Source organism: Anolis sagrei, chromosome X (genome assembly GCF_037176765.1).
Source record: "Anolis sagrei isolate rAnoSag1 chromosome X, rAnoSag1.mat, whole genome shotgun sequence".
Taxonomy (NCBI): Eukaryota; Metazoa; Chordata; class Lepidosauria; order Squamata; family Dactyloidae; genus Anolis; species Anolis sagrei.
The window spans coordinates 6393200-6421031 of NC_090034.1; the positions used below are offsets into that span (position 1 = coordinate 6393200).

The window sequence follows — 27832 nt, forward strand, 5'->3', positions numbered from 1 at the left end:
TAATTAAAAATCGAAACGATTTTTTTCAATTTATTTCGTAATTGTTTCGAAATTGTTTCGTAATTGTTTCATAATTTTACGAAATTTCGTATATTTCGAACTTTTTTAAAGGAAAATTTTGGAATTCTTTTAAGAAACGAAACGCAAAAACCCCCTAAAAATGAATCGAGTTTAGAAACAAATTTTTCCGTGGTTACCCAGCCCTAATAAAGCAACAGACTCATGTGTATTTTTTTTTGAGTTTTTAATCACACTAAGAGTAAAAGGAGCTGAAATGTTCTGTGGGCTACCAATGCTATTCTGACACAGTTTTCGTGACCAAAAAGTTGTTGTTATTGAAGACCCTTGCATTTAGAACACAGCTTTCAACTTGGCTTGGTTTTTCTTTTATAGCTTTGACCGATGAAGAGATTCTGGCCAATGCCATTATCTTTATCTTTGGGGGATATGAAGCCACCAGCAACGTCCTCTGCTACATGTTGTATGAGTTAGCCAGGCATCCCGATGTTCAGCAGAAACTGCAGGATGAAATTGATGCCGCTCTGCCAAATAAGGTAGGTAGTAACCCTATAGCAAAGATGGGGAACATGTGGTCCTCTGGATTCTCCTGGATGACCACATCCACCAACCCTAGCCAACCAAGACAGTGGGAGGAGGTGCTAGAATTTGACACCCATCAACGTCTTGGAGTTATACATCCTCCATCCATAGACCCATTTAGTGGCAACATTCCTTACTCAACTGTGAGTTGGCTATGTGACCTCACATCCTTATATATTTGGAAACAGTTAAGATTATTGTTGAAGGCTTTCATGGCCGGAATCACTGGGTTGTAGTGAGTTTTTTGGGCTGTATGGCTATGTTCCAGAAGCATTCTCTCCTGATGTTTCGCCCACATCTATGGCAGGCATCCTCAGAGGTTGTGAGGTCTCCCAACCTCTGAATATGCCTGCCATAGATGCAGGCAAAACGTCAGGAGATAATGCTTTTTGAACATGGCGATACAGCTCAAAAAACTCACAATAACCCAATTAATATTATGTTACTAGCTTGGGTGCCCGCTGTTGCTTGGGTTATTTGAAAAAGTCAGTTTTTAATTGTCCAAAATGCATAAGGTAGTGGGTGAACTTCAACTCCCATCATGCCAGGTTAACCCTCAGAAACTCCATCAGTACTTAAAGTTTGTTGTGTTGGGCAAGTTTGCTCTAGATGCATCATCGATGGAGTTCAGCACTAAGTTCAGTACTTAGGCGATCCCTCGTTGTTCGAGTAGGATGGTCCTCCAAGTGTAGTGTCCTGGCGGTGGGTCCCTAGATGACTGTGGAGCCCTATTCTTGACCTGCATCTTCTCCCGTAGTGAGGGCATTGGTGTCCAGGTGGAAGGCGGTCTTGGTCGGGGTTGGCTTGACATGCCTTCCTCTTGGCACATTTCGCTCTCTTTCGCCTTCTATTCGTACCTCTTCAAATTCTGCAGCACTGCTGGTCACAGCTGACCTCCAACTGGAGCACTCACGGGCCAGGGCTTCCCAGTTCCCAGTGTCTATGCCACAGTTTTTGAGGTTAGCTTTAAGCCCATCTTTCAATCTCTTTTCCTGTCCACCAACATTACATTTCCCGTTCTCGAGTTCGTAGTATAGTAACTGCTTTGGGAGACAGTGATTGGGCATTCGGACAATGTGGCCGTTTTCCGTTCTTGTGTTCGGAGTAGAGCAACTGCTTTGGGAGACGTTGGTCGGGCATATAATACCTACCTAACGAGAAGTGTGTTGGCCTCCTGTTGGCTTCCAAGCCCTAATTCAAGGTGTTAGTCTTGACCTGCAAAGTCTTAAATGGCCCAGAATACATCCAACACTGGCCTCTTCTCTGATGTGCCTGGCCGAAACCTAAGATCCTCAACAGAGGTCCTGCTGCACACCCAACCACAATGTGAGGCTATGTCATGAAGGTATAAGTGGCAGCTCTTTCTTCTGAGCAGTGACCCAACTGTGGACCTCTTTTCTGAAGAGATCAGCATGTCTCCATCCCCTTTGAGTGTGCAGAGAGGAGCGCTATTTTGGTTGACCTTCAGGCACTAAAATTAGCTCCGGCTGTTTTAGACCTACTCTTAAAGAGAATCCTTAAGTGTTCCAATTAGCTTATACTCACTTATTTAATCTTATTTTTACTTCTTGGACAATTGACAAGTAATTTAATTTATTTATTTGTCGTGTCAGAGCAACCAGTCCATTATATTACATTTCTAACAGAACAAAGCAAACAAACAGACAAAATACAAAAGTTGTGAGTTTGGTAGTTGGTTAAATGTCCAGTATCTGGCCCCTTGGAGTGCCTCTGGTGTTGCTGCAAGAAAGTCCTCCATGGTGCATGTGGCTGGGTTCAGGTTGCATTGCAGCAGGTGGTCAGTGGTTTGCTCTTCTCCACACTCGCATGTCGTGGACTCCACTTTGTGGCCCCATTTCTGAAGGTTGGCTCTGCATCTCGTGGTGCCAGAGCGCAGTCTGTTCAGTGCCTTCCAGGTCGCCCAGTCCTCTGTGTGCCCAGGAGGGAGTCTCTCATTTGGTATCAGCCATTGGTTGAGGTTCTGGGTTTGAGCCTGCCACTTTTGGACTCTTGCTTGCTGGGGTGTTCCAGCGAGTGTCTCTGTAGATCTTAGAAAACTATTTCTAGATTTAAGTCATTGACGTGCTGGCTGATACCCAAATGGGATGAGCTGGAGATGTCTCTGCCTTGGTCCTTTCACTATTGGCTGCTACTTCCCGGCGGATGTCAGGTGATGCAATACCAGCTAAGCAGTGGTGTAGGGCATAGAGACCCCTTGATAATAATGTCTCATTAAGAGCCACATCCACTGTTTGAGCATGGTGAGATGTGTTCCACACTGGGCATGTGTACTCAGCAGCAGAGTAGCATAGCGCAAGGGCAGATGTCTTCACTGTATCTGGTTGTGATCCCCAGGTTGTGCCAGTCAGCTTTCATATGATATTGTTTCTAGCATCCACTTTTTGCTTGATGTTCAGGCAGTGCTTCTTGTAGGTAAGAGCACGGTCCAGAGTGACTCCCAGGTATTTGGGTGTGTTGCAATGCTCCAGTGGGATTCCTTCCCAGGTGATCCTCAGAGCTCAGGATGCTTCTCTGTTCTTGAGATGAAAGGCACATGTCTGTATTTTAGATGGGTTAGGGATCAGCTGGTTTTCCCTGTAGTAGGCAGTATGAGCACCTAGAGCTTCGGAGAGCTTCTGTTCTACCGTCTCAAAGCTCCCTGCTTGAGCAGTAATGGCACGATCATCAGCATAGATGAAACTCTCTGTCCCTTCTGGCAGTGGCTGGTCATTTGTGTAGATGTTGAACATGGATGGAGCAAGCACGCTCCCCTGAGGCAGGCCGTTCTTCTGTTTCCGCCATCTGCTACTCTGGCCCTGGAACTCAACAAAAAAACTCCTGTTTTGTAGCAGGTTTCATTTAAAAAATGCCTTAAACAAGTGAATAGTTTTGGTGCATTTCTCCCTCTTTTCCAATTGAATCATCACAACTTTGTGAGAGAAGTCATGCTGAGAGGCAAAGCCAACCAGGGAATCGGATATCCCTTTCTAGATACTACTGCCAAAGACCTTTTTTACTTCTTTTTTTTTTTTTTAATATAATTTTTATTGAAGTTTGAAGTTTGAGATACAACAATTAAGGGTAGGGTGCGCTAGGGTAGGGTAGGGTAGTATGGGGTAGGGCAGGGATAGGGATAGGGCTAGGGTGGGGGGTAGAGAGGTAAGGGGGAGATACAATAGGGATGCAGGGGGGGGGTGTGGGGGGTAAGGGGAAGAGGGAAAAGGGTTTGCCGGTGCTTCCCGTCAGTCCCTTGGGATTTTTCATCTCTTGTTGTTTCCGTGTGTCCAAGCCGATAGATTGTGATCTTTTTCTTCAGATGCTAGATAGATCTATGTGTAAAGGGAGCTCTTTAGTTTTTATATAGTCTTTGAATCCAGACCAATTTGTACCTTTATTTATTCCTTTTAGTCTCTGTGAGAGGGTGTCCATTTGTATAATATCCATTATCTTCAAATACCATTCTTCCAGACTCGGAGTTGTTTTCAGTTTCCAGACTTTGGCTAGGAGCATTCTTGCTGCTGTACTTAATAAAAAGAGTATTTTTTCTTGGTTCTTATCTAATTTTATATTTGTGATTCCTAGGAGGTATATTTCTGGAGCTTGGGGAAAGTTAAATTTTATAATTTTTTGTGTAGCTTTATGTATCTCCTTCCAGTATTTTTTAACTAATTTACAGGACCACCATTGATGGAAGAACGTTCCTAATTCCTTTCCACATTTCCAGCATCGATTGGAACCATGTTTATTAAATTTGGCAATTTTTACTGGTGTAAAATACCATCGGAAGAACATTTTATACCAGTTCTCCCTTAAATCGGTGGCCTCTGTGTATTTTATTTTTGTTCTCCAAATCTCTTCCCACTGCTTCATTAAAATACTTTGCCCTAAATCTCTTGCCCAGAGCACCTGGCAGTTTTTAATCTGTTCTTCTTCAGTGGTCCAGGTAAGTAGTTGCTGATAAACAATTTTAATTAGTTTTTTTTTCTTTTCCATTACTAAATCCCATATTCCAATTTCTTGGTTGAATCCCTGCTTCATATCTTCCTTGTACTCTTGGTGAATTTGGTAATAATTTAGCCATGTAATTTTTTTTGTTTATTTGTTTAATCTCTTCTATGGATTTTAATATTAGATTCCCACTCATTTCATCCTTTTTTAGTAACTGCTTATACGTTAACCAGCTTTGTTCTTCCAGTTCTCTTTTATGCCTGGCTTCTACTGAGGAGACCCATAGTGGTGTTTTGGCGTATAATCTGGGTTTATATTTTTCCCACGTTTTTATTAGGGCCGCTCTTATATAATGGTCGCTGAATGCTTTTTCCACTTTTCTCTTTTGATACCAAAGGTATCCGTGCCACCCGGCCCTTAGCTCATGCCCTTCCAGCGCTAATAGTGGTTTATTTTCCGGCTATGGCGGTCGGCAGCAACAACGCGGAGCTGCGCCGCTGAAGTAAAAAACAACTCAAAGAATCCGGGGGTTCTACCTCCCCTACGACCACCAGAACAGGGGTGGATGAGGGTCAACACTCCTACGACCCTTTCGGGCCCAAGAGGACTGGGGCACAAAAGAGGAACACAAAGAGTGCGGACCAGGAGACAGAGGTGAGCGAGCAAGTGAACGCCGCCGCCATTGTAGCTTCCTGAGACGCGGAGACGCAGAGACCTACCCGGTTTGCTGGGGGGCTCTGCTGTCGGAGAGCGGCGGTCTCTGTGGTTCCTGCCGCTGTGGTTCCTGCCGCTGCTGGGCTGCCTTGTTGCCCTGCCGCTCGTCATCGCGTCGTGCTGGTGCTGGTGCTGCCGGCTGCCGGGTGTTGCGGGCGCCACCATTTTGGCGCCGACCGTCGGGTTGTTCGCCGCTTGTGCTGGTTCCCTGGTTCCCTCGGGGCTGCTGTGTGCTCGTTGCCGTCGCTGCCCTGCTGCTGCCCTGTTGCTGGCAGTCGCAGTCGCGGTCACTGCCGTTGCCGCTGGTCGCTGCTGCCGCTGGGCGTTGCTGGTGCGGTCGCCATCTTGGCGCCTCGGCGCCGGCTGTTTCACCATCGCCGGCTGTCCGTCCGCTCGCCGTTGCTGCCGCTGCGGCCTTGGTGTGACTCGCCGTTGGGCCAAAACAAAGCGCAGAGCGGCCGCCATCTTCTGGCATCGCGCTTCCATCGCGCTTCCATCGCCACCGTCCTCCCGCAGCCGGTCCACCGCAGCAGGGTCATCACGGAGCCGCTAGGCCGAGCCGGGGCGCGGGAGCACCGCTGCTACAGCCACCTTTGTGACGCTTTGCCTCACCATCGCTACGGACGACCCACTGTTATCGCGGCAGCATCCGAGCTGCCTCGCTCTCACTGCCGCCTTCCATCGCGGCCACCACTATATGGCCCATCATCTGTTACAACGGCTTGAGTTCGCCTCCACCATCAGCTAACTGTGACCATGCTGCAAAATTCCTGTGCTGGCCTAATTATGTAGATCCCTGTGCCAGCCGAATATTGTGTAGTTCGTTGTGCTGACTTAATATTGTGTAGTCCTCAATACTGTGCTGACCTAATTGTGTAGGTTCCTGTGCCTGCCAAATATTGTGTAGATCGTTGAGCTGACTTAATATTGTGTAGTCCTCAATACTGTGTAGACCTCTTGTGCGGGCCGAATATTTGTGTAGTTCTCTGTGTTGGCTTAATACTGTGTAGATCTTAATACTGTGTAGACCTCGTGTGCCAGCCTTAACACTGTGTAGACCCTTGAGCTGGCCCTCTTTGGATTGATAGGTACGCAACAGACCAACGGCGCTGACCGCCGCCGTGTATACCACCGCCGGATGCCCCATCCGCGCTTAGACCATCCGTCTAGAGGTACACCTGAATCATAGGAATTTTATTAATCGTTATTACTATCATTCTCGTAACAGTGTGACTACTTATACTATCATAACACACTCCTGGTTGTCCTCGCTGCTAAGTTGACACAAGACCTCTCTAGCACTTTAGGGCGTTTGCCACCGCTGCTAAACATCTCTGGCACTTACGCCCCTTCCCTACCCTCTATGCCGCACCTTAGTGAATACTGAGACTCAGTTTCAGGCACTTACTGCACTTTAAATCTTGCACTTTATGTACGTGCCCTACAGAACATAGTGTTGTCAACCGAGTGGTTACTGCTGTCTGTATCGCATTTAAGACTCTTGCACTCTCGCACTTTACAAACTGTCTAACGGGTGCGGCTGAAACGTCCCACCATCTGTAGTTATTATCATCCATGTGGCCCCCCACCCCCCTGTTAATACTATCTCTGTTACTAGTAGTTAGCGGAAAGGCCAGGGGGGGAGGTGGGCTGGAGCCCAATGGGGCCGAGAGGGGGGAGGAAGGAGAGAAAGGGTGTTGGCAGGACCCAACAAAGCATACAGCTGATGAAGCAGGAATCAGGTCCTTGATATTAGATCGCGGCATGGAGGGAGGGAGGAGTTCCACTAGCCGTGGGGCCCCCATAGAGGTCGTGGTGGGAAGGAGGAGATGCGGAAGAAGGAGACCTCGAATTCGGCCTAATTCGGACCACCTATCTAAATTAATAACTCCCAACCGGTCTCCTAAGGTAAATTGGTGTAGCCAGGTGAGCGGGCCCTCGGGATTGAAGGTGGTGCTGCTGAACGCCAGATCTGTCAACGGAAAAACGACCTGGATCCAGGACTTAATCCTGGAGGAGCGGGCAGATCTGGCGTGCATTACGGAGACCTGGTTGGATGAAGCTGGAGGGGTAAACCTGACCCAGCTTTGTCCTCCAGGCTTCTCCGTACAGCACCAACCTAGATCCGGAGGACGGGGAGGCGGTGTCGCAGTGGTCTATAGAGATTCCATCCATCTAACCAGGAGCCCCATCCCGCAGACCACAAATTTTGAATGCGTCCACCTGAGGGTGGGTGACCGGGACAGAATAGGGATTCTGTTAGTGTACCGTCCACCTCGCTGCACTACAGTCTCCCTACCTGAGCTAGCGGGGGTGGTCTCGAGCCTGGCGGTGGAGTCCCAACGGCTTCTTGTGCTGGGGGACTTCAACATCCACGCCGAGGCAACCCTCACAGGTGCGGCTCAGGACTTCATGTCCGCCATGGCAACCATGGGGCTGTCCCAACGAATAACTGGCCCCACCCACTGTGCTGGACACACATTGGACTTGGTCTTCTGCCAGGGATGGGAGCAGGGTGGCGGTGTGGAGGAGTTGTCCATCTCTCCGTTGCCATGGTCCGACCACTTCCTGATTAGATTTAGGCTCACTGCGCCCCCTAACCTCCGCAAGGGTGGAGGACCCATTAGGATGGTCCGCCCCAGGAGGCTAATGGATCCGAGTGGATTCCTGACGGCTCTTGGGGAGTTTCCCGCCACCGCGGCAGGTGATCATGTCGAGGCCTTGGTCGCTCTCTGGAATGGGGAGATGACCAGGGCTATTGACAAGATCGCTCCGGAACGTCCCCTCTCGAGTAACCGAGCTAAACCAGCCCCTTGGTTCACTGAGGAGCTGGCAGCGATGAAGCGAAGGAAGAGGGTTCTAGAGAGCGTGTGGCGCTCAGACCCAAGCGAGTCAAACCGAACACGGTTTGTGTCCTTTTTAAGGGCATACGCCGCGGCAATAAAAGCCGCAAAGAAAACTTTCTTTGCGGCCACTATTGCGTCTGCAAAAAACCGTCCGGCGGAGCTGTTTCGGGTTGTCAGAGGTCTGTTAACTCCCTCCACTTCAGGTGGGAGCCCTGACAATTCGACAGCGCGCTGTGAAGCATTTGCTCGGTTCTTCGCAGACAAAGTCGCTTTGATCCGCTCTGGGCTGGACGCCACATTAGATGCAGTCTCTGTGGATGTGACACAAGCACCTGCTTGTCCGATTTTGTTGGATTCTTTTCAGTTTGTGAAACCCGAGGATGTGGACAAGATACTTGGAGGAATGAGACCCACCACGTCCATCCTAGACCCCTGCCCATCCTGGCTTCTGAAGGAGGCCAGAGGGGGATTGGCCGAGTGGGTAACGGTGGTGGTTAATGCCTCCCTTCGGGAGGGCAAGATTCCAGCGAGCCTAAAACAGGCTGTTATAAAGCCGCTGTTGAAGAAACCATCACTTGACCCCACCAAATTGGACAACTTTCGGCCTGTTTCCAATCTTCCCTTCTTGGGCAAAGTCATGGAAAGCGTGGTGGCCTCACAACTCCAGGTATTCTTGGGAGACACGGATTATCTGGATCCGGCACAGTCTGGTTTCAGACCGGGACATGGTACCGAGACGGTCTTGGTCGCCTTAGTGGATGATCTGCGCCGGGAGCTAGACAGGGGGAGTGTGTCCCTGTTGGTGCTCTTGGACCTCTCAGCGGCCTTCGATACCGTCGACCACGGTATTCTTCTGGGGCGCCTTGCAGAGATGGGTCTTGGGGGCACTGCTCTGCAGTGGCTCCGGTCATTTCTGGAGGGTCGTACTCAGAAGGTGTTGCTGGGGGACACCTGTTCAGCGCCACGGCCGTTGACCTGTGGCGTTCCTCAGGGTTCCATCCTGTCCCCCTTGCTGTTTAACATCTACATGAAGCCGCTGGGTGAGATCATCCGGAGTTTCGGAGTGCGGTGTCACCTGTACGCAGATGATGTCCAACTCTGTCACTCCTTCCCACCTGCTACTAAGGAGGCCGTCGAAGTCCTGAACCGGTGCCTGGCCGCTGTAATGGTCTGGATGAGGGCGAACAAACTGAAACTAAATCCAGACAAGACAGAGGTACTCCTGGTCAGTCGCAAGGCCGAACAGGGTATAGGGTTACAGCCTGTGCTGGACGGGGTCGCACTCCCCTTGAAGGCGCAGGTTCGCAGCTTGGGTGTGACCCTGGACTCATCGTTGAGCCTGGATCCCCAGGTTTCAGCGGTGACCAGGGGAGCATTTGCACAGCTTAGGCTCGTGCGCCAGCTGCGCCCGTACCTTCAGAGGTCTGACTTGGCCACGGTGGTACACGCTTTGGTCACATCCCGCCTCGACTACTGCAACGCTCTCTACGTGGGGCTGCCCTTGAAGACGGCCCGGAAGCTGCAGCTAGTCCAACGCGCGGCAGCCATGTTGTTAACGGGAGCAGGACGCAGAGAGCATACAACGCCCCTGCTGTCCCAGCTCCACTGGCTGCCGATTCGCTACCGGGCCCAATTTAAGGTGCTGGTGCTATCCTACAAAGCCCTAAACGGTTCCGGCCCAAAATACCTTGCAGACCGCATCTCGGCCTACGAGCCCACGAGGGCCTTGAGATCATCCGGGGAGGCCCTTCTCTCGGTCCCGCCTGCCTCACAGGCACGTCTGGCGGGGACGAGAGAGCGGGCCTTCTCGGTGGTGGCCCCCCGGCTGTGGAACTCCCTCCCTGCTGATGTCAGACAGGCCCCCTCCCTCATGGCCTTTCGTAAGGGCCTGAAGACCTGGCTCTTCGAGCAGGCTTTCAACTAAGTGCTATGCTACGGATAATGACAACCGGATTGAACTACGACGACGAGATTGACTATGATTCCATAAATATGACGCAGCGGATTTTTAGTATGTTGATGTATGTATTGTGTTGTTAATTGTTGTTTGATCCTTTTGTAAAGTGTCCTTTTTGTACTGTACGCCGCCGCGAGTCGCCCTAGGGCTGAGAGCGGCGGCTAACAAATGAAAGAAATAAATAAATAATAAAATAATATTTTCTAATGTCGCCCATTCCTTCAGTGCCACCAGATTACAAGCTTCATAATAGGCCCTAAAGTCTGGTAAACCCAGACCTCCCCTCTTTTTATCATCCGTTAAGATTTTTAAACTAATTCTTGGTTTTCGGTCCTTCCATATGAATTTAGTCACATCGGTATTCCATTTTTTGAATAAGTGGTTGTTTCTCAATATCGGGAGGCTTTGAAACAGAAACAAGAGTTGCGGTAGTATCGTCATTTTAATTATCGCTATTCTACCTAATAATGAAAAGTTCATATGTTTCCATCTGTTCAAGTCCTTACGTATTTTTTCCCATAATATTTCATAATTATTTTTTACTAAGTGTATGTTACTGTTTGAGATATTTATCCCTAGGTATCTGATTTTGCTTTCAATTTTTATTTCTGAAATTTCTTGTAATTTTAATTTTGCCTTTTCATCCATATTTTTTACCAGCAGTTTTGTTTTCTGCTTATTTAATTTAAATCCTGCCACATTGCCAAAAATTTCAATCTTCTCTAACCAATGTTTAATATTATGAGTTGGGTCTTCTGTTATACACACCACGTCGTCCGCGTAGACTCTTAATTTAAATTGGTATTTTCCTATTTTCATTCCTTTTAGTGATTGATCCTCGTTTATAGTCCTTATGAGTGTCTCCATTATTAAGATAAACAGTAAGGGGGATAGGGGGCATCCTTGACGTGTACCTTGGGTAATGCTTATGGTTTCTTTTGTCTCTTCTCCATTTATTATTAAGGTGGCCTCCTGATTTGAGTATATGGCCTCTACCGCATTTATAAAGTGGTATCCCATATCTAATCCTTTTATTAACAATTTTAGGTATTCCCAATTGATTCGGTCGAAGGCTTTTTCCGCATCAATAAATATAAGGGCCAATTGTTTTCCATTATGTTTTTCGTAATATTCCAATGTATCAATGATAATTCTAATATTGTCTTTTATTTGCCTGTTTGGAAGAAAGCCTACTTGGTCTGTGGAAATCCAATTTTTTAAAAATGTTTTAAGTCTTTCAGCCATAATTATCGCAAATATTTTGTAATCAGAATTTAGCAGCGCTATTGGCCTATAATTTTTAATTTCTATTGGGTCTGAGCCTTCTTTATGTATCAACACAATATTAGTTTTTTCCCATGATTTTGGTATTAATTTTTCTTCCAGGATGATGTTTAGAATGTCTTTTAGTAATTGGCATAATTCATCTTTAAATACTTTATAAAAGATGGCAGTATACCCATCTGGTCCCGGAGACTTGTTAGGTTTTAGCTTACGGATGGCCTCATCAATTTCGCATGTTGTTATTGGGCCATTCAAGATTTCTCTTTGTTGCTCTGTTAACTGGGGTATTTTTAGATTTTCTAGATAGCTTGTGATTTTTTCCGTAGGAATATTTGTTTTTTTATATAGCTCCCTGTAGAATTGAAGGAATTGATCTGCGATATCCTGGCTTTCAGTATACAATTTCTCTTGCGTTTTTATTTTGGTGATTACTCGTTTTTGTTTACGTTTCTTAATTTTATTAGCGAGCCATTTCCCGATTTTGTTGGCGTTTTGAAAGTAGTTCACTCTGCTAAATTTCATTTGTTTCTCTAAGTATTCCGTTTGCATTAATTCTATTTGTTTTCTAAGTATTTTAGAGGTATTTATTAACTTTTTATCTTTTGGTTTCCTTTTTAGTAGTTCTTCATTTTTGTTTAGTTTTGCCATAATCTCTTCTAATTCTTTTTTCCTCATTTTTCTTCTGATAGCTTCTTGTTGTATCAGGTAGCCCCTCATGACTACTTTCATCGCTTCCCACTGGATTATCTTTGAGGTTTCTTCTCCTTTATTTAAATTTAAATATTCTATTAGTAGTTTCTTGTTTCTTTCGATATCCTCCTCCTTCTTTAATAAGTTTTCGTTTAATTTCCACCGATATGAGATATCATCCCCTTTTATTACTATTTCTTGGGCACAGTGATCTGAAAACACTCTGGGTATTATCTCAATTTTCTTTATTTTTGAATTTATTGAATTGGTAGCCCATGTCATATCAATCCTGGACCACGAGTCATGCCTCCCGGAATAATATGTATAATCTTTTTTTGTATTGTTATGATGTCTCCATGCATCTTTTATGTGTAGTTTATCTAATTGTGTTAAGAATTTTTTGGGTAGTACACCAGATTTGTTATTACCCTTTCTTACTTTCCCCTTTGTTTGGTATTTGTCTAGAGTACCATCCACTACCCCGTTAAAATCCCCTGAGAGGATTAAGTCGTCATATTCTGCTTTGTCTATCTCTTTGACTAATTCTTTTATAAATTGTAATTTCGGGCCATTGGGGCAATAAATGTTACACATAAGAATTTTTTTATTTTTTATTTCAATTTGTATACCTAAATATCTCCCTTGTGTGTCCTTAAATATTTGTGTTGGGTTTAACCATTCCTTTACATACGTCGCCACCCCTCTTTTTTTTCCACTGTAGGATGCTTGGAACATTTTTCCTAATTTGTTATCAATTAGATGTTTGGTGTGTCTGTCCGATATGTGTGTCTCCTGTAGCATTATCAGGTCATATTTACCCTGTTGTAAAGAGCTGAAAAATTTCCTCCTCTTATTGGGGGAGTTCAATCCGTTAATATTAACGGAATATATTTTCACGTTTCTGCTATTCATGGATATTTTCGGTCATTTCCCATTGCAGCATTTCCTGCGGCACCACTAGTTGATAATTCTCCGGAGAGAATTCTCTCAGTCTTTTAAGGTCTCTTTCATCAGCTTCTTCTTCTTGAGCATCTCTGGGCCATTTATATGCGCCTTTTCCTTCTTCTTCTACTTCATTTTCTGCTTCTTCCGTACTTTTAGAGTTTTCCTTGTTTCTTTCGGGGCTCTCCTTCTTTCTATCATTATGAAAGTTCCTTTGTGCTGGCTCATTTGTTTTTCCTTTAATATGGTCATTGTAGAAGGCTCTCGCGCTTTCTTCGCTGTTTATCCAGTATCTCTTATCATTCAGGGTTACCGTTAGTCCGTCTGTCTTCTCCCACCTGAATTTTATTCTTTTTCTGGTGAGTTCTTTCGTCAAAAAGGAGAATTTCCGTCGTCTCGCCAAAATTTGTTGCGGAATTTCTTTCATAATTGTTACTTTTTGGTCTTTGAAGAAAATTGATTTTTTTGTGTTTTCTTTTAAAATTTCGTCTCTCGTGCTTTTTCGGCAGAAACTTATCACAACATCTTGTGGTGTGTTGTGTTTCTTGGCATATCCTGTCGGCACTCGGTATACCCTATCGACATCTTGCCCAATTACTTCAGTGCTCACATCTAACAACTCTGCTAATAATACAATCATGTTTTGTTTCACGTTTTCATTTTCCATTTCTTTCAGATTCCTAATTCTTAATTGATACTCTGATTCTCTATATTCCAATTTCTCTGTCTGCTGTTGGATTTTCTGGGTGATAGTTTCCAAGTTGTGCAGTTTAGTTTCTGCCTTTCCTTGTGCTTTCCATAGTTTCTGGTTTTCTTTTTTCACCTTATCAACATCCTCTTGCAATTTGCCAATTTCCTCCTTAATTTCTTTCTTCATATTTAGAATTTCTGATTGTAATTCCTTGTGTTGTTTGTCATGCTTTTCAGAGAGTTTCTTTATCTCTGCTAAAATGTTGCCCAATATGGAATCTTCCGTCGTAGAATCTTTCTTTGTCTGTGGCTCTGTTTGTAAATCCTGCTTACATAGAGAATCTCTCCTTGTTTGCACTTTGCTTGTTTGTGAATTTTTTCCTTTAGTGTTTTGTGTTGCCATGTTTGTTTTAATTTAGTTTTGGTTGTAATGCCAAGGTTTGCAGGTATCTTTCAGTGTGCTGCCTTTCTTTAGAATTAATGGAAATGGGTTTGTTCAGTTCAGTGGTGGTTTTATATTTTGTGGAAGTTTGATTATTTATTCTAAATTAAATTATTTCTGATTCAAATTCTCTTACCTTTTCTTTCCTTTCTTCCTTTTAGAAGTCCCCTTACTTACTTCGCTGTTCACTGCTTTACTTTCGTATGTAATAAAACCCCTTTGTCCTTTTGTCTTACCTCTCCCTATGCCCTTTGCTTTTTGCCTTTTCCTCAGGGCTTTCTTCTGGACTTTCCACTTAATCCTCCGTTCCCTCCGTTTTAGGTATCCGGGTGTTTGTTTTCTTCTTATTTTCCTACTTCCTGCTTCCTGTGTTTCTTGCTCGTCGTCTTCTCGTTTCTTCTCGCGGGATCAGCTTGCTCTCACGTTAGTTTGGGTTTTCTCGCGGGACTTCCGCGGTTTCGGCAGTCTCGCGTTGTCTTCTGTTCTCTCGCGAGATTTCTTCGCCTCGTGGCTTGTTATTTCACGGATGGGAGGAGCGGAAGGCGGGCAATTCCAGACCTCCTCTGAGTCCTTCGCTAGCCACGAGGACTTCCCAAGGACGCTCCTATCTTCTAAGATAAGGTAAAGTAAACAGCACCTCCGTCTTTCTGCTGTGTTCGCCTTTATCCAGCGCATTTTCAAGGTCGGGGTATTTGCATGCGCTGTAAGCTTTGGGGTAAGGAGGGGGGGATTGTAGAAATCTCTTACTTTTAAATTTTTCACGTAACTTTAACTTGATGTATTGCTGTTTTGCTGTTATGCTCACAGCCCGCTGTACCTCTGGCCTCCAATTTCCCGTCCGTCGACCCCTTTAAGGGACGTCTTCTGGGGTATGGGGCTCTTCTGGTTATGCTGTCCCTTTTATGGGAGGGAGCGTATCACTCTACCCAGCTGTGGCAATACGTTCATCTCTTTCTTGTATTCTCCTTTCTTTCCTTTTTCCCTTCTCCTCTGCCCCCTTCCTTTTTCCCCTTTCTGTTCTTGCTTTCCTTTCCTCTTTTCCTCCTTCCCCTGTTTTACCTTTTACCTTTTGGTATAGAGCGTCCCGTTGTTGCTTTCCTCTATGTTTCTATCTTGCATGTAGATTAGCTCTCTTTTCCTTTCTTCTCGTCGGCTGTAGATCCCAGCGGTACCGATCGCCTTGTATATGTTTTAGGGTTCTTAATCAGATTCTTTTCCTTTTCGGTGTGTTGGTGGTCGATGGGGAAAGTGAAGGCTATAGCCTCCTACCGTGGAGTTGTGTCCGCCCCTGTGTGTCCGTTGCCGGACGTCTTTTGGATGTCCCCTTGGGGGGGGCACCTCCCAGACGCCGTCGGCCGACAACACCTTGGGGTCTTGCCTCTGCGACCTCTGACCATCGACAAAGGAGGGGAATTGCCCCCCTGACTTAGCCAAAACCCGGTTGCTCTGGGCTCTTCTCGGAGAGAGCTCAGAGCACGTCCACCATCCTGCGGCCACCAACCGGAAGTCAGACCTTTTTTACTTCTTGTGCGCTCTCTCAGAGAGTTGACAAGTAATTTAAAAAATGCCTTAAACAAGTGAATAGTTTTGGTGCATTTCTCCCTCTTTTCCAATTGAATCATCACAACTTTGTGAGAGAAGTCAAGCTGAGAGGCAAAGCCAACCAGGGAATCGGACATCCCCTTTCTCGATACTAGGGCACTAGGTTGGATAGCCCGAAAGATTGTGTTGAAAGCAATCATGACCTACTTACCTGCAAAGCGCAACTCTCTCCGTCTCTCTCTCTTGAAGGCTCCGCTTGCTTATGAGGCCGTCATGCAAATGGAATACCTTGATATGACGGTCAACGAATTGCTCCGGCTGTATCCCATTGGCGGCAGACTTGACAGGATCTGCAAGAAGGATGTTGAGATAAATGGGATCACCATTCCGAAAGGCGTTTCCGTGATGATCCCTCCACACGTCCTGCATTTTGACCCAGACCTATGGGAGCAACCTGAAGAATTTAGACCTGAAAGGTACTGAGGAGGAGGGTTGCGTCTTTCTGCATTGGCTCTTCTTTCGTCTAGTTTGTGGTCTTTTCTATTGGGATGACAATGAAAATGACAGTGAGGTTAAACTGCTAAGCTGCAGAACTTGCTGATTGGAAGGTCGGTGGTTCGAATCTGTGGGTGAGCTCCCATTGTTAGTCCCAGCTTCTGCCAACCAAGCAGTTTGAAAACATGAAAATGTAAGCTGCAGAACTTGCTGATTGGAAGGTTGGTAGTTTGAATCTGTGAACAGGGTGAACGCCTGTTGTTAGCCCCAGCTTCTGCCAACCAAGCAGTTCGAAAACGTGCAAATGTGAGTAGATCAATAGGTACTGCTTTGGTGGGAAGGTAATGGTGCTCCATGCAGAAAAGAAAAAGGGGGAAGGAAGGAAAGGGGTAGAGAAGGAAGGAGAGAAGAAAGAAGGAAGGAAAGAGGGAGGGAGGGATGGAAAGAAAGGAGAAAGAGGGAAGGAAGAAAAGAAGGAAAGAGAGAGGGAAGAATGGAAGCAAAAAGCGAAGGAAGGAAGAAAAGAGGTAGAGAAGGAAGAAAGGAGAGAAAGAGGAAGGAAAGAAGGAAAGAGAAGGAAGGATGAAAACAAAAAGTGAAGGAAGGAAGGAAAGAGGTAGAGAAGGAAGAGAGGAGAGAAGGAGGAAGGAAAGAACAAAAGAGAAGGAAGGATGAAAACCAAAAGTGAAGGAAGGAAGAAAAGAGGTAGAGAAGGAAGAAAGGAGAGAAAGAGGAAGGAAAGAAGGAAAGAGAAGGAAGGATGAAAACAAAAAGTGAAGGGAAAAAGGAAAGAGGTAGAGAAGGAAGAAAGGAGAGGAAGAGGAAGGAAAGAAGGAAAGAGAAGGAAGGATGAAAACAAAAAGTGAAGGGAAAAAGGAAAGAGGTAGAGAAGGAAGAAAGGAGAGAAAGAGGAAGGAAAGAAGGAAAGAGAAGGAAGGATGGAAGCAGAAAGCGAAGGAAGGAAGGAAGGAAAGAGGTAGAGAAGAAAGAAAGGAGAGAAAGAGGAAGGAAAGAAGGAAAGAGAAGGAAGGATGGAAGCAGAAAGCGAAGGAAGGAAGGAAGGAAGGAAGGAAGGAAGGAAGGAAGGAAAGAAAGAGGTAGAGAAGGAAGAAAGGAGAAAAAGCAGAAGGAAAAGAAAAAGGGGGAAGGAAGGAAAGAGGGAGCGAAGGAAGGAGGGAAAGAAGGAGAAAAAGATGGAGGGAAGGAAAGAAGGAGAGAGTATTACAAGCAAAAAGTCAAGGAAAGGAAAGCAGTAGAGAAGGAAGAAAGGAGAGAAAGAGGAAAGGAAAGAACGAAAGAGAGAGGGAAGGATGGAAGCAAAAAGCGAAGGAAGGAAGGAAAGATGTAGAGAAGGAAGAAAGGAGAAAAAGCAGAAGGAAAAGAAAAAGGGAGAAGGAGAGAAAGATAGAGAAGGAAGGAAAGAAAAAGGAAGGAAGGAAAGCGGGAGTGAAGGAAGAAGGGAAAGAAGGAGAGAAAGAGGGAGGGAAGGAAAGAAGGAAAGAGAGAAGAAAGGATGGAAGCAAAAAGTGAAGGAAAGAAGGAAAGAGGTAGAGAAGGAAGAAAGGAGAAAAAGCAGAAGGAAAAGAAAAAGGGAGAAGGAGAGAAAGATAGAGAAGGAAGGAAAGAAAAAGGAAGGAAGGAAAGCGGGAGTGAAGGAAGAAGGGAAAGAAGGAGAGAAAGAGGGAGGGAAGGAAAGAAGGAAAGAGAGAAGAAAGGATGGAAGCAAAAAGTGAAGGAAGGAAAGAGGTAAAGAAGGAAGAAAGGAGAAAAAGCAGAAGGAAAAGAAAAAGGGGGAAAGGAAGGAAAGAGGGAGCAAAAGTTGGCCATAGCCATGCGTGGCGGGTACAGCTGGTTTTCATATACATAACATCCTGGAGGTGGGATCCAAATCTAAACACAACATTTATTTCTGCTTCATCGATACCTCACCCACATAGCCTGAAGGTCATTTCATAATCTTGTGTTCACTGAACCGTCAGAGAACAAAGGCGTCATTGTCTTGTCACCCATATGGACGGTTTTGGATTTTGGAGTATTTCCCAGATAAGGAATACCCGACCTATACAGCGATTGTGTGGCGAGCGCAAATGAGCGAGAGCCGCACATCTGCATGATAAAACACACCGTGCCCGGAGGGTTTCCAAAACTGGCCATCCCTGCTTCCGATGAATCCTCCCCATCCCTCCCTCTTCCAAGGTTTGTTTTTCTCATGTCAACTTCTGCAAGATAACAGGTGGAGAGGCGTGATGTCAGCACAACACAGTGCCAGGGGGTGATTTTTCCCCCTACCTAGCCAGAAGGTAGCTTGCATTAATGAGCTGACTCCTGTCAGAGCGGAGACGACAACGTTTTCAAACCATTTGAAGAAGTTTTCTTCAGCTGACCTCCCATCAAATGTGTTGCAATGAGTTTGGACTGTGTTGCTGTTAAGTTTTTTGGGCTGATGGCCACATCCACCAACCCTAGCCAACCAAGACAGTGGGAGGAGAGGGTAGAATTTGCCACCCATCAACATCTTGGAGTTATACATCCTCCATCCATAGACCCATTTAGTGGCAACATTCCTTACTCAACTGTGATTTGGCTATGTGACCTCACATCCTTATTTATTTGTAAACAATTAATATTATTGTTGAAGACTCCCGTGGACGGAATCACTGGGTTGTTGTGAGTTTTTTGAGCTGTATGGCCATGTTCCAGAAGCATTCTCTCCTGACGTTTCGCCCACATCTATAGCAGACATCCACAGCGGTTGTGAGGTCTCCCAACCTCTGAATATGCCTGCCATAGATGCAGGCGAAACGTCAGGAGATAATGCTTCTGGAACATGGCCATACAGAACAAAAAACTCACAATAACCCAATTAATATTATGTTACTAGCTTGGGTGCCCGCTGTTGCTTGGGTTATTTGAAAAAGTCATCCTCAGAGGTTGTGAGGACTGTTGGAAACTAGGCAAGTGGGGTTTATATGGCGGTTCAATGAAAAGTAATGCCTCCACCCTCATTACTTGGGTTTGGATGGCAATATTAGAATCATAGAATCAAAGAGTTGGAAGAGACCTCCTGGGCCATCCAGTCCAACCCCATTCTGCCAAGAAGCAGGAATATTGCATTCAAATCACCCCTGACAGATGGCCATCCAGCCTCTGTTTAAAAGCTTCCAAAGAAGGAGCCTCCACCACACTCCGGGGCAGAGAGTTCCACTGCTGAACGGCTCTCACAGTCAGGAAGTTCTTCCTCATGTTCAGATGGAATCTCCTCTCTTGTAGTTTGAAGCCATTGTTCCCTTGCGTCCTAGTCTCCAGGGAAGCAGAAAACAAGCTTGCTCCCTCCTCCCTGTGGCTTCCTCTCACATATTTATACATGCCTATCATATCCCCTCTTAGCCTTCTCTTCTTCAGGCTCAACATGCCCAGCTCCTTAAGCCGCTCCTCATAGGGCTTGTTCTCCAGACTTTTTATCATTTTAGTCGCTGGAGAACAAGCCCTATGAGCTCTATTCGGTTGGAGTTTTCCTAACTGCTGGAGTTTTCCTAACTCCAACAGACCTCACTATCTCTGAGGATGCTTGCCATAGATGTAGGCGAAACGTCAGGAGAAAATGCCTCTAGAACATGGCCATATAGCCTGAAAAAACCCACAAGAACCTAGTGATTCCAGCCATGAAAGCCTTCGACAATACATTCCTTAAAATAATTCTTAAAAGTGCTCTTTAACTACCACTATTCACTTTTTCACATAATCACCAGACAATTGGATATATTTCTCCCAACGATGAACAAGTTTTCTGAAGCTGCCACAGAAGAAGTCGACATTCTGTTTCCGCAACCAGCGTCTCACAGTTCTCTCAACGTCTTCATCAGAAGCATCATGATGTCCCCGCAGATCTTTCATTATCAGGAACGTGATCATCCTGAATCATGATCGTCCTGAATCAATCTGTCAACCTTTTGCTTGTGAAACTCGGTGTCATAGAATCATAGAATAAAAGAGTTGGAAGAGACCTCATGGGCCATCCAGTCCAACCCCATTCTGCCAAGAAGCAGGAATATTGCATTCAAATCACCCCTGACAGATGGCCATCCAGCCTCTGTTTAAAAGCTTCAAAAGAAGGAGCCTCCACCACACTCCGGGGCAGAGAGTTCCACTGCTGAACGGCTCTCACAGTCAGGAAGTTCTTCCTCATGTTCAGATGGAATCTCCTCTCTTGTAGTTTGAAGCCATTGTTCCCTTACGTCCTAGTCTCCAGGGAAGCAGAAAACAAGCTTGCTCCCTCCTCCCTGTGGCTTCCTCTCACATATTTATACATGGCTATCATATCTCCTCTCAGCCTTCTCTTCTTCAGGCTAAACATGCCAAGCTCCTTAAGCCGCTCCTCATAGGGCTTGTTCTCCAGACCCTTGATCATTTTAGTCTCCCTCCTCTGGACACATTCCAGCTTGTCAATATCTCTCTTGAATTGTGGTGCCCAGAATTGGACACAATATTCCAGGTGTGGTCTAACCAAAGCGGAATAGAGCATGGGGAGCATGACTTCCTTAGATCTAGACACTAGGCTCCGATTGATGCAGGCCAAAATCCCATTGGCTTTTTTTGCCGCCACTTAAGTGCTCAGTAAATCCAATTATTCAGAGAGCTAACAAATGGTCTCCTTTGTCCTTTTCTCCCTCCACAGGTTCAGTAAAGAGAACAAAGGCAGCATAGACCCCTATGTTTATCTGCCATTTGGAGCCGGTCCGCGGAACTGCATCGGGATGCGATTTGCACTTCTCGTTCTGAAGGCTGGTGCTGTGAGCTTGTTGCAGAATTTCACCTTCAAACCCTGCAAGGAAACACTGGTGAGAAAGTGGGATGGAGCTCAGCTCGTGCATATTTGGAATAGATCAAGGCTTTTTGTGGGCAGTAGAGGTAGCCATGGTAGATCTTGTTAGATCCAGGTTAGACTACTTCAGCATACTCTATGTAGGGTTGCCCTTGAAGACTGTTCATAAGCTTCAAATAGCCCAACAGACAGCAGCCAGGTTTCTTATTGGAGTGGCATACAAGGAACATACAACCTCCTCTGCCCCCCTGGTTACGTCAGTTCAACTGGCTCTATGTCCCAAGCGGCCAGGAATGGATTTCATTTCAGCCTTGACTCTGTTATCAATCTCTCTCTCAGTCTGGCAGAACACTGGAGAGATTGATTTATTTGCCAGTGCTAATTAAAAATATGCCTTCTATCTACTGGCTCATTAATTTCTGCAGCTGGCCCAGGTGCTGACCCAGGTGCTTCCAAGGACCAAGGACCAGGAAAGGCGTCTTGACCCAATTCCAATGTTGCTTCGTCTGACTATAGATTCTGTACTTGGCACTTTTATCCCCTGATCTACTCTATGTCCCAAGCGGCCAGAAACGGATTTCCTTTCAGCCTTGACTCTGTTATCAATCTCTCTCTCAGTCTGGCAGAACACTGGAGAGATTGATTTATTTGCCAGTGCTAATTAAAAATATGCCTTCTATCTACTGGCTCATTAATTTCTGCAGCTGGCCCAGGTGCTGACCCAGGTGCTTCCAAGGACCAAGGACCAGGAAAGGCGTCTTGACCCAATTCCAATGTTGCTTCGTCTGACTATAGATTCTGTACTTGGCACTTTTATCCCCTGATCTACTCTATGTCCCAAGCGGCCAGAAACGGATTTCCTTTCAGCCTTGACTCTGTTATCAATCTCTCTCAATCTGGCGGAACACCGGAGAGATTGGTTTGTTTGCCAGTGTTGATTGAAAATATGCCTTCTATCTACTGGCTCATTAATTTCTGCAGCTGGCCCAGTTGCTGACCCAGGTGCTTCCAAGGACCAAGGACCAGGAAAGGCGTCTTGACTCAATTCCAATGTTGCTTCGTCTGACTATAGATTCTGTACTTGGCACTTTTATCCCCTGATCTACTCTATGTCCCAAGCAGCCAGAAATGGATTTCGTTTCAGCCTTGACTCTGTTATCAATCTCTCTCTCAGTCTGGCAGAATGCCAGAGAGATTAGTTTGTTTGCCTGTGTTGACTGAAAATATGCCTTCTATCTACTGGCTCATTAATTTCTGCAGCAGCCCCAGGTGCTGACCCAGGTGCTTCCAAGGACCAAGGACCAAGAAAGGCGTCTTGACTCAATTCCAATGTTGCTTCGTCTGACTATAGATTCTGTACTTGGCACTTTTATCCCCGATCTACTCTTGTCCCAAGCAGCCAGAAATTGATTTCATTTCAGCCTTGACTCTGTTATCAATCTCTCTCTCAGTCTGGTGGAATGCCAGAGAGATTGATTTGTTTGCCTGTGTTGACTGAAAATATGCCTTCTATCTACTGGCTCATTAATTTCTGCAGCTGGCCCAGGTGCTGATCCAGGTGCTTCCAAGGACCAAGGACCAAGAAAGGCGTCTTGACTCAATTCCAATGTTGCTTCGTCTGACTATAGATTCTGTACTTGGCACTTTTATCCCCAATCTACTCTATGTCCCAAGCGGCCAGAAACAGATTTCGTTTCACCCTTGACTCTGTTATCAATCTCTCTCAATCTGGCGGAACGCCTGAGAGATTGATTTGTTTGTCTGTGTTGACTGAAAATATGCCTTCTATCTACCAGCTCATTAATTTCTGAAGCTGGTTCAGGTGCTGAGCTTTTCTCAAGCTCAAAGTCCTGGGAATTTTCATGTTCAAAGTCCTGGGAATTCTTTGGTAGCAATTCAGGCCCTCTTCAAGGGACCATACCATCATCCCCAAATCCTTAGGGAACATTCTCATCAGAAAAGACATTTTGAACAGGAATCCCATTGTCATTCTCTGCATCTAAAGCAACCTCATCATTAGAAACATCATTCTCATTCCCAACATCCAGAGTACCCTGATCATTAGACACAATCACGGACTGAACTCCAATAGTCACACGTTTCCAATAGCAGTGTAAACATCTGATAGATGTTCAAAGAGCATCTCTGAGCATGTCCCATATTTCAAAAGGGAGACAGTGAACTTTGCTCTTCATTTTTTTTGAGGAGGAGGAAAGGAGACTTTCGACATCTGATTATGCAACATGCAACAGTATAATTATAATCTCTTTCTCCTCTTTTGTGTTGCAGATCCCCATGGAGTTGTCTTCAACAGGACTGATGATTCCCAAAAAGCCCATCATCTTGAAAGCAATCCCCAGAGCCAGCTCTTCACACTAGTGGAGGCTTTCGAGTTATGTTTCTAAACGTTCCTTAGGGACCATTATTTCACCTGCGCCACCAGGAAAACAGCTGCCATTATGAACTGTTCTTTTGTACGTAATTGTTGAGGCTATATTTGCATAAAGTCCCATATCCCCTGCCGTGTGAAGGCACAAATGTCTCTGGGATTTTTCTTCCCTCAAAAGAAGAAGAAAAAGGAAGAGGACAGGAAACAACGAATGTGTGCCTGTGCTCCCCACATTTCTACTTTCGGGTGGCTTAAGTGAAAAGCCTTTTGTTCTGGTACAGTCGCACCAGGAGCTCCAGCTTATCTTGCTATTTGTTGATTACTGCATGTATTTTAAAGTTCTATGCCTTTGCAGTTAGATGGCTTTCCTTAGTTTGCATTTATTGGATTTACGACCTGTCAATTATCGTTAGGTTCCTTGGTCTCGCCCCCTTTTTGGGTTTTGGAGGGAATAGGAGCCATTTTGGGTCAGTCCACACAGAGAAGCCTTTCATACAGGACATAAAACCAGGAGCTCCTGTAGAAAGCTTCGTCTTCTACAGCTTGGCCAGGGATATACAGCCCCATAGCTTGGCCAGAGAGATGCAGTCTCAGCACAGCTCTTTTGCTGAGGATTTTACAGCCATTCAGCTCCTTTGCTGAGGGAATCCGGTCCCACAACACTTCAGCCAGCCATCACCGAAACCTGAACACCTTCCTTTCCCCTGGAAGTCTACAAAGCTCTGCTTGGTAAGGGTCACTCGTGGCAGCCAGAAGCAGTTGGTACTGGGTGTGGGGGCTCCACGACAACAGAGGCAAAGACAGACTGCCCAGATAAGAAGTTAAGGATTTCTCCATTAGTTAAAATACAGTTATGAAGATAGTGCCTGTCCCCTGTGGACAAGATTGAAAGAGCCAATAGACTGTTAAGAAAGCCTTGAAGTACCGGTTTGATTTCAATAATAAAGAACTTTGATGAACCTTTAAGCAATCTAAAGACTCTGTTTAAGGAAATCCAAAGGCCTTTAGCCTGAGGCAGCCCCGGCATCCCGTTGAGCACACAGAATTTATGTCCTGTCTACAGTCCTATGTACAGGCCCAGCGTGCGACAGCACACCTATGTCAAGAAAAAATGCCATAAATTAAGGAATCTCACTCATAAATAAATTCTGTTCATCCACTAGTCAAGGAAACTTGGCTGTAGAAGTTATCCAGAATGGTGTAGGAAAGTGTTGGTTCTTGACCTGAGATCAAGGTTGGAATCCCTCCTCAACTGTTGAAGCCCACTAGGTGACCTGAGCTAAGTCACACTCTCTTGACCTCAGAGGAAGGCAAAAGCCAAGTCTTGTCAAGAAAATAGAATTGCCTTGGGGTCACCATAAATCAGAAATGACTTGAAGGCACACAACAAGAAAGTCTAGGAAGCATATAAGGATAGATTTCATTCGATATCGGGCTCATAGTGAGTAGTGTTGGAAATCATGGGTGGTGGGTTCATGGGTGGGGGTAGGAGGGGAAAGATTGGATAGAGTACTGCAATATATTGGTTGTATTGTATTATCTTTAGATCTTCCTCCTGTACATATTTTGTATCTCATTAATTTCACTCAATAAATTTATAAACTTTTTTTAAAAGTCTAAGAAGCACTATTCATGCTAAGTGAGCATTCTTTAAGCACAGTGGTTCTCAACCTGGGGGTCGAGACCCCTGGAGGGGTCACGAAGGAGTGTCAGAGGGGTCACTAAAGACCATCAGAAAACACAGCAGTTTCTGTTGTTCATGGGGGTTCTATGTGGGAAATTTGGCCCAATTTTGTCATTTGTGGGGTTCAGAATGCTCTTTGATTGTAGGTGAACTATAAATCCCAGCAACTACAGCTCCCAAAATATCAAGGTCTTTTCCCCCCAAACTCCACCAGTGTTCACATTTGGGCATATTGAGTATTCGTGCCAAGTTTGGTCCAGAACCATCATTGTTTGAGTCCACAGTGCTCTCTGGATGTAGGCAAACTACAACTCCAAAACTCAAGGTCAATGCCCACCAAACCCTTCCAGTATTTTGATCATGGGAGTTCTGTGTGCCAAGACTGGTTCAATTCCATCGTTGGTGGGGTTCAGAATGCTCCTTGATTGCAGGTGAACTATAAATCCCAGCAACCACAACTCCCAAATGACAAAATCAACTCCCCCCAACCCCACCAAATCTGGACGTATAGGGTATTTGTGGCAAACTTGGTCCAGTGAATTAAAATACATCCTGCATATCAGATATTTACAATTGATAGCAATAGCAAAATGACAGTTATGAAGTAGGAAGGAAAACAATGTTATGGTTGGGGGTCACCACAACATGTGGAATTGTCTTAAGGGGTCGCAGCATGAGGAAGGTTGAGAATCACTGTTTTAGTACATGTCATGACCTCCTTTTCTGGTTTTGTGTGGAACCAATAAAGAAGACCTTGCCTTAGCTTGCCCTGGCCTGTGCCTACTTGAATCAAGGGAAAGAGTTTCCATGGAAATGGGAGCAATGAAGAGGAGGTGCCAGGGTGAAGAATTGGAGATGCGAGGGAAAGAAACTGTCAGTTGGAATTTTGTTTTGTAACCACACTGTATGCTTTGACGTTAAACCTTCCCACTCTGTTTGTGGGGTAATTTCTTCACCAGAAAATTGCAGAACAAGACAGCACATACTGAAATGTAATTGGTTACATGGCTTAGGATTGTTATAAAGAAGTAGAGCTAAAAATATGAATTATGAGAGGTGGCCCCATTGGGAAGGATAGTTAGAGTGCCGCAGGGTTCCGTCCTGGGCCCGGTCCTGTTCAACATCTTTATTAATGACTTGGATCAGTGTTTCTCAACCTGGGGGTCAGGACCCCTGGAGGGGTCGTGAGAGGGTGTCAGAGGGGTCGCCAAAGACCACTAGAAGACACAGTATTTTCTGTTGGTCATGGGGGTTCTATGCGGGAAGTTTGGCCCAATTCGGTCATTGGTGGCGTTCAGGATGCTCTTTGATTGTAGGTGAACTATAAATCCCAGCCACTACAGCTTCAAAATGCCAAGGTCTATTTCCCCCAAACTCCACCAGTGTTCATATTTGGGCATATTGAGTATCCATGTCAAGTTTGATCCAGATCCATCATTATTTGAGTACACAGTGCTCTCTGGATGTAGGTGAACTACAACTCCAAAATTCAAGGTCAATGCCCACCCACCAAATCTGTTGGTCATGGGAGTTTTGTGTGCCAAGTTCAGTTCAACTCCTTGGTGGAGTTCAGGATCCTCTTTGCTTGTTAGGTGAACTTTTAAATCCCAGCAATTACAACCCCCAAATGTCAAAATGCACCTCTCCACCCGAACCCACCAGTATTCAAATTTGGGCATATCGGGTATTTGTGCCAAATTTGGTCCAGTGAATGACGATACATCCTGGATATCAGATATTTACATTATGATTCATAACAGTAGCAAAATTACAGTTATGAAGTAGCAACAAAAATAATGTTATGGTTGTGGGTCACCACCAGATGAGGAACTGTATTAAGGGGTCACGGCATTAGGAAGGTTGAGAAACACTGACTTAGATGAAGGGTTAGAAGGCAGAATCATCAAGTTTGCAGATGACACCAAATTGGGAGGGAGAGCCAATACTCCAGAGGACAGGAGCAGGATTCAAAACGATCTTGACAGATTAGAGAGATGATTGGCCAAAACTAACAAAATGAAGTTCAACAGGGACAAATGCAAGATACTCCACTTAGGCAGAAAAAACGAAATGCAAAGATACAGAATGGGGACGAGGCCTGGCTCGAGAGCAGTACGTGTGAAAAAGATCTTGGAGTCCTCGTGGACAGGAAATTAAACATGAGCCAACAATGTGATGTGGCGGCAAAAAAAGCCAATGGGATTTTGGCCTGCATCAATAGGAGCATAGTGTCTAGACCACCTTGATTAGCATTTGATGGCCTGACAGTGCCTGGAGCAAACTTTTGTTGAGAGGTGATTAGATGTCCTTGTTTGTTCCCTCTCTGTTTTGTTGTTGTTGTTAAAACAATTTATTTTGATTATGGTACATAACAGAAAAGCAAATCATGGCAGATATAATCAGGTACCAATATTTTTGACGTGTACATGCCTATCTACCTTATTCAATCAGTTAATTTTGACATTAGGTACAAATTATTATCACTTACATATCTTAATACACACAGACTTGCTATTTCCACCTGTTTTCCACTGCTTTCAGTCAGAACTTTCTATTAATTTTTTTTCCATAACATTCAGGAAATCAGCACATGGCATTTTACACACATACCCCAGACCTTACAGTCATCCCAAAACCCCTATCCTAAACAAAATAATTTGTTTGTTTCCCCTCTGTTGTTGTGCTATTGTAATTTTAGAGTTTTTTTAAATACTGATAGCCAGATTTTGTTCATTTTCATGGTTTTCTTCTTTCTGTTGAATTTGTCCACATGCTTGTGTATTTCAA

The 27832-nt window shown here is 45.1% G+C and overlaps 1 protein-coding gene across 1 annotated transcript in view; it reads left to right on the forward strand.

The window, feature by feature from the left end:
* LOC132782170 (cytochrome P450 3A9-like) overlaps window positions 1-24964 on the forward strand; it is a 49127-nt gene extending 24163 nt beyond the window's left edge. Inside the window, exons 10-13 of the mRNA XM_067473317.1 lie at window positions 394-554; window positions 15905-16131; window positions 20826-20988; window positions 23262-24964. Coding sequence (XP_067329418.1) covers window positions 394-554; window positions 15905-16131; window positions 20826-20988; window positions 23262-23351 — 641 coding nt within the window. The 3' untranslated portion in view covers window positions 23352-24964. The remainder of the gene's footprint in view (window positions 1-393; window positions 555-15904; window positions 16132-20825; window positions 20989-23261) is intronic.
* Window positions 24965-27832: the final 2868 nt, after the last annotated feature.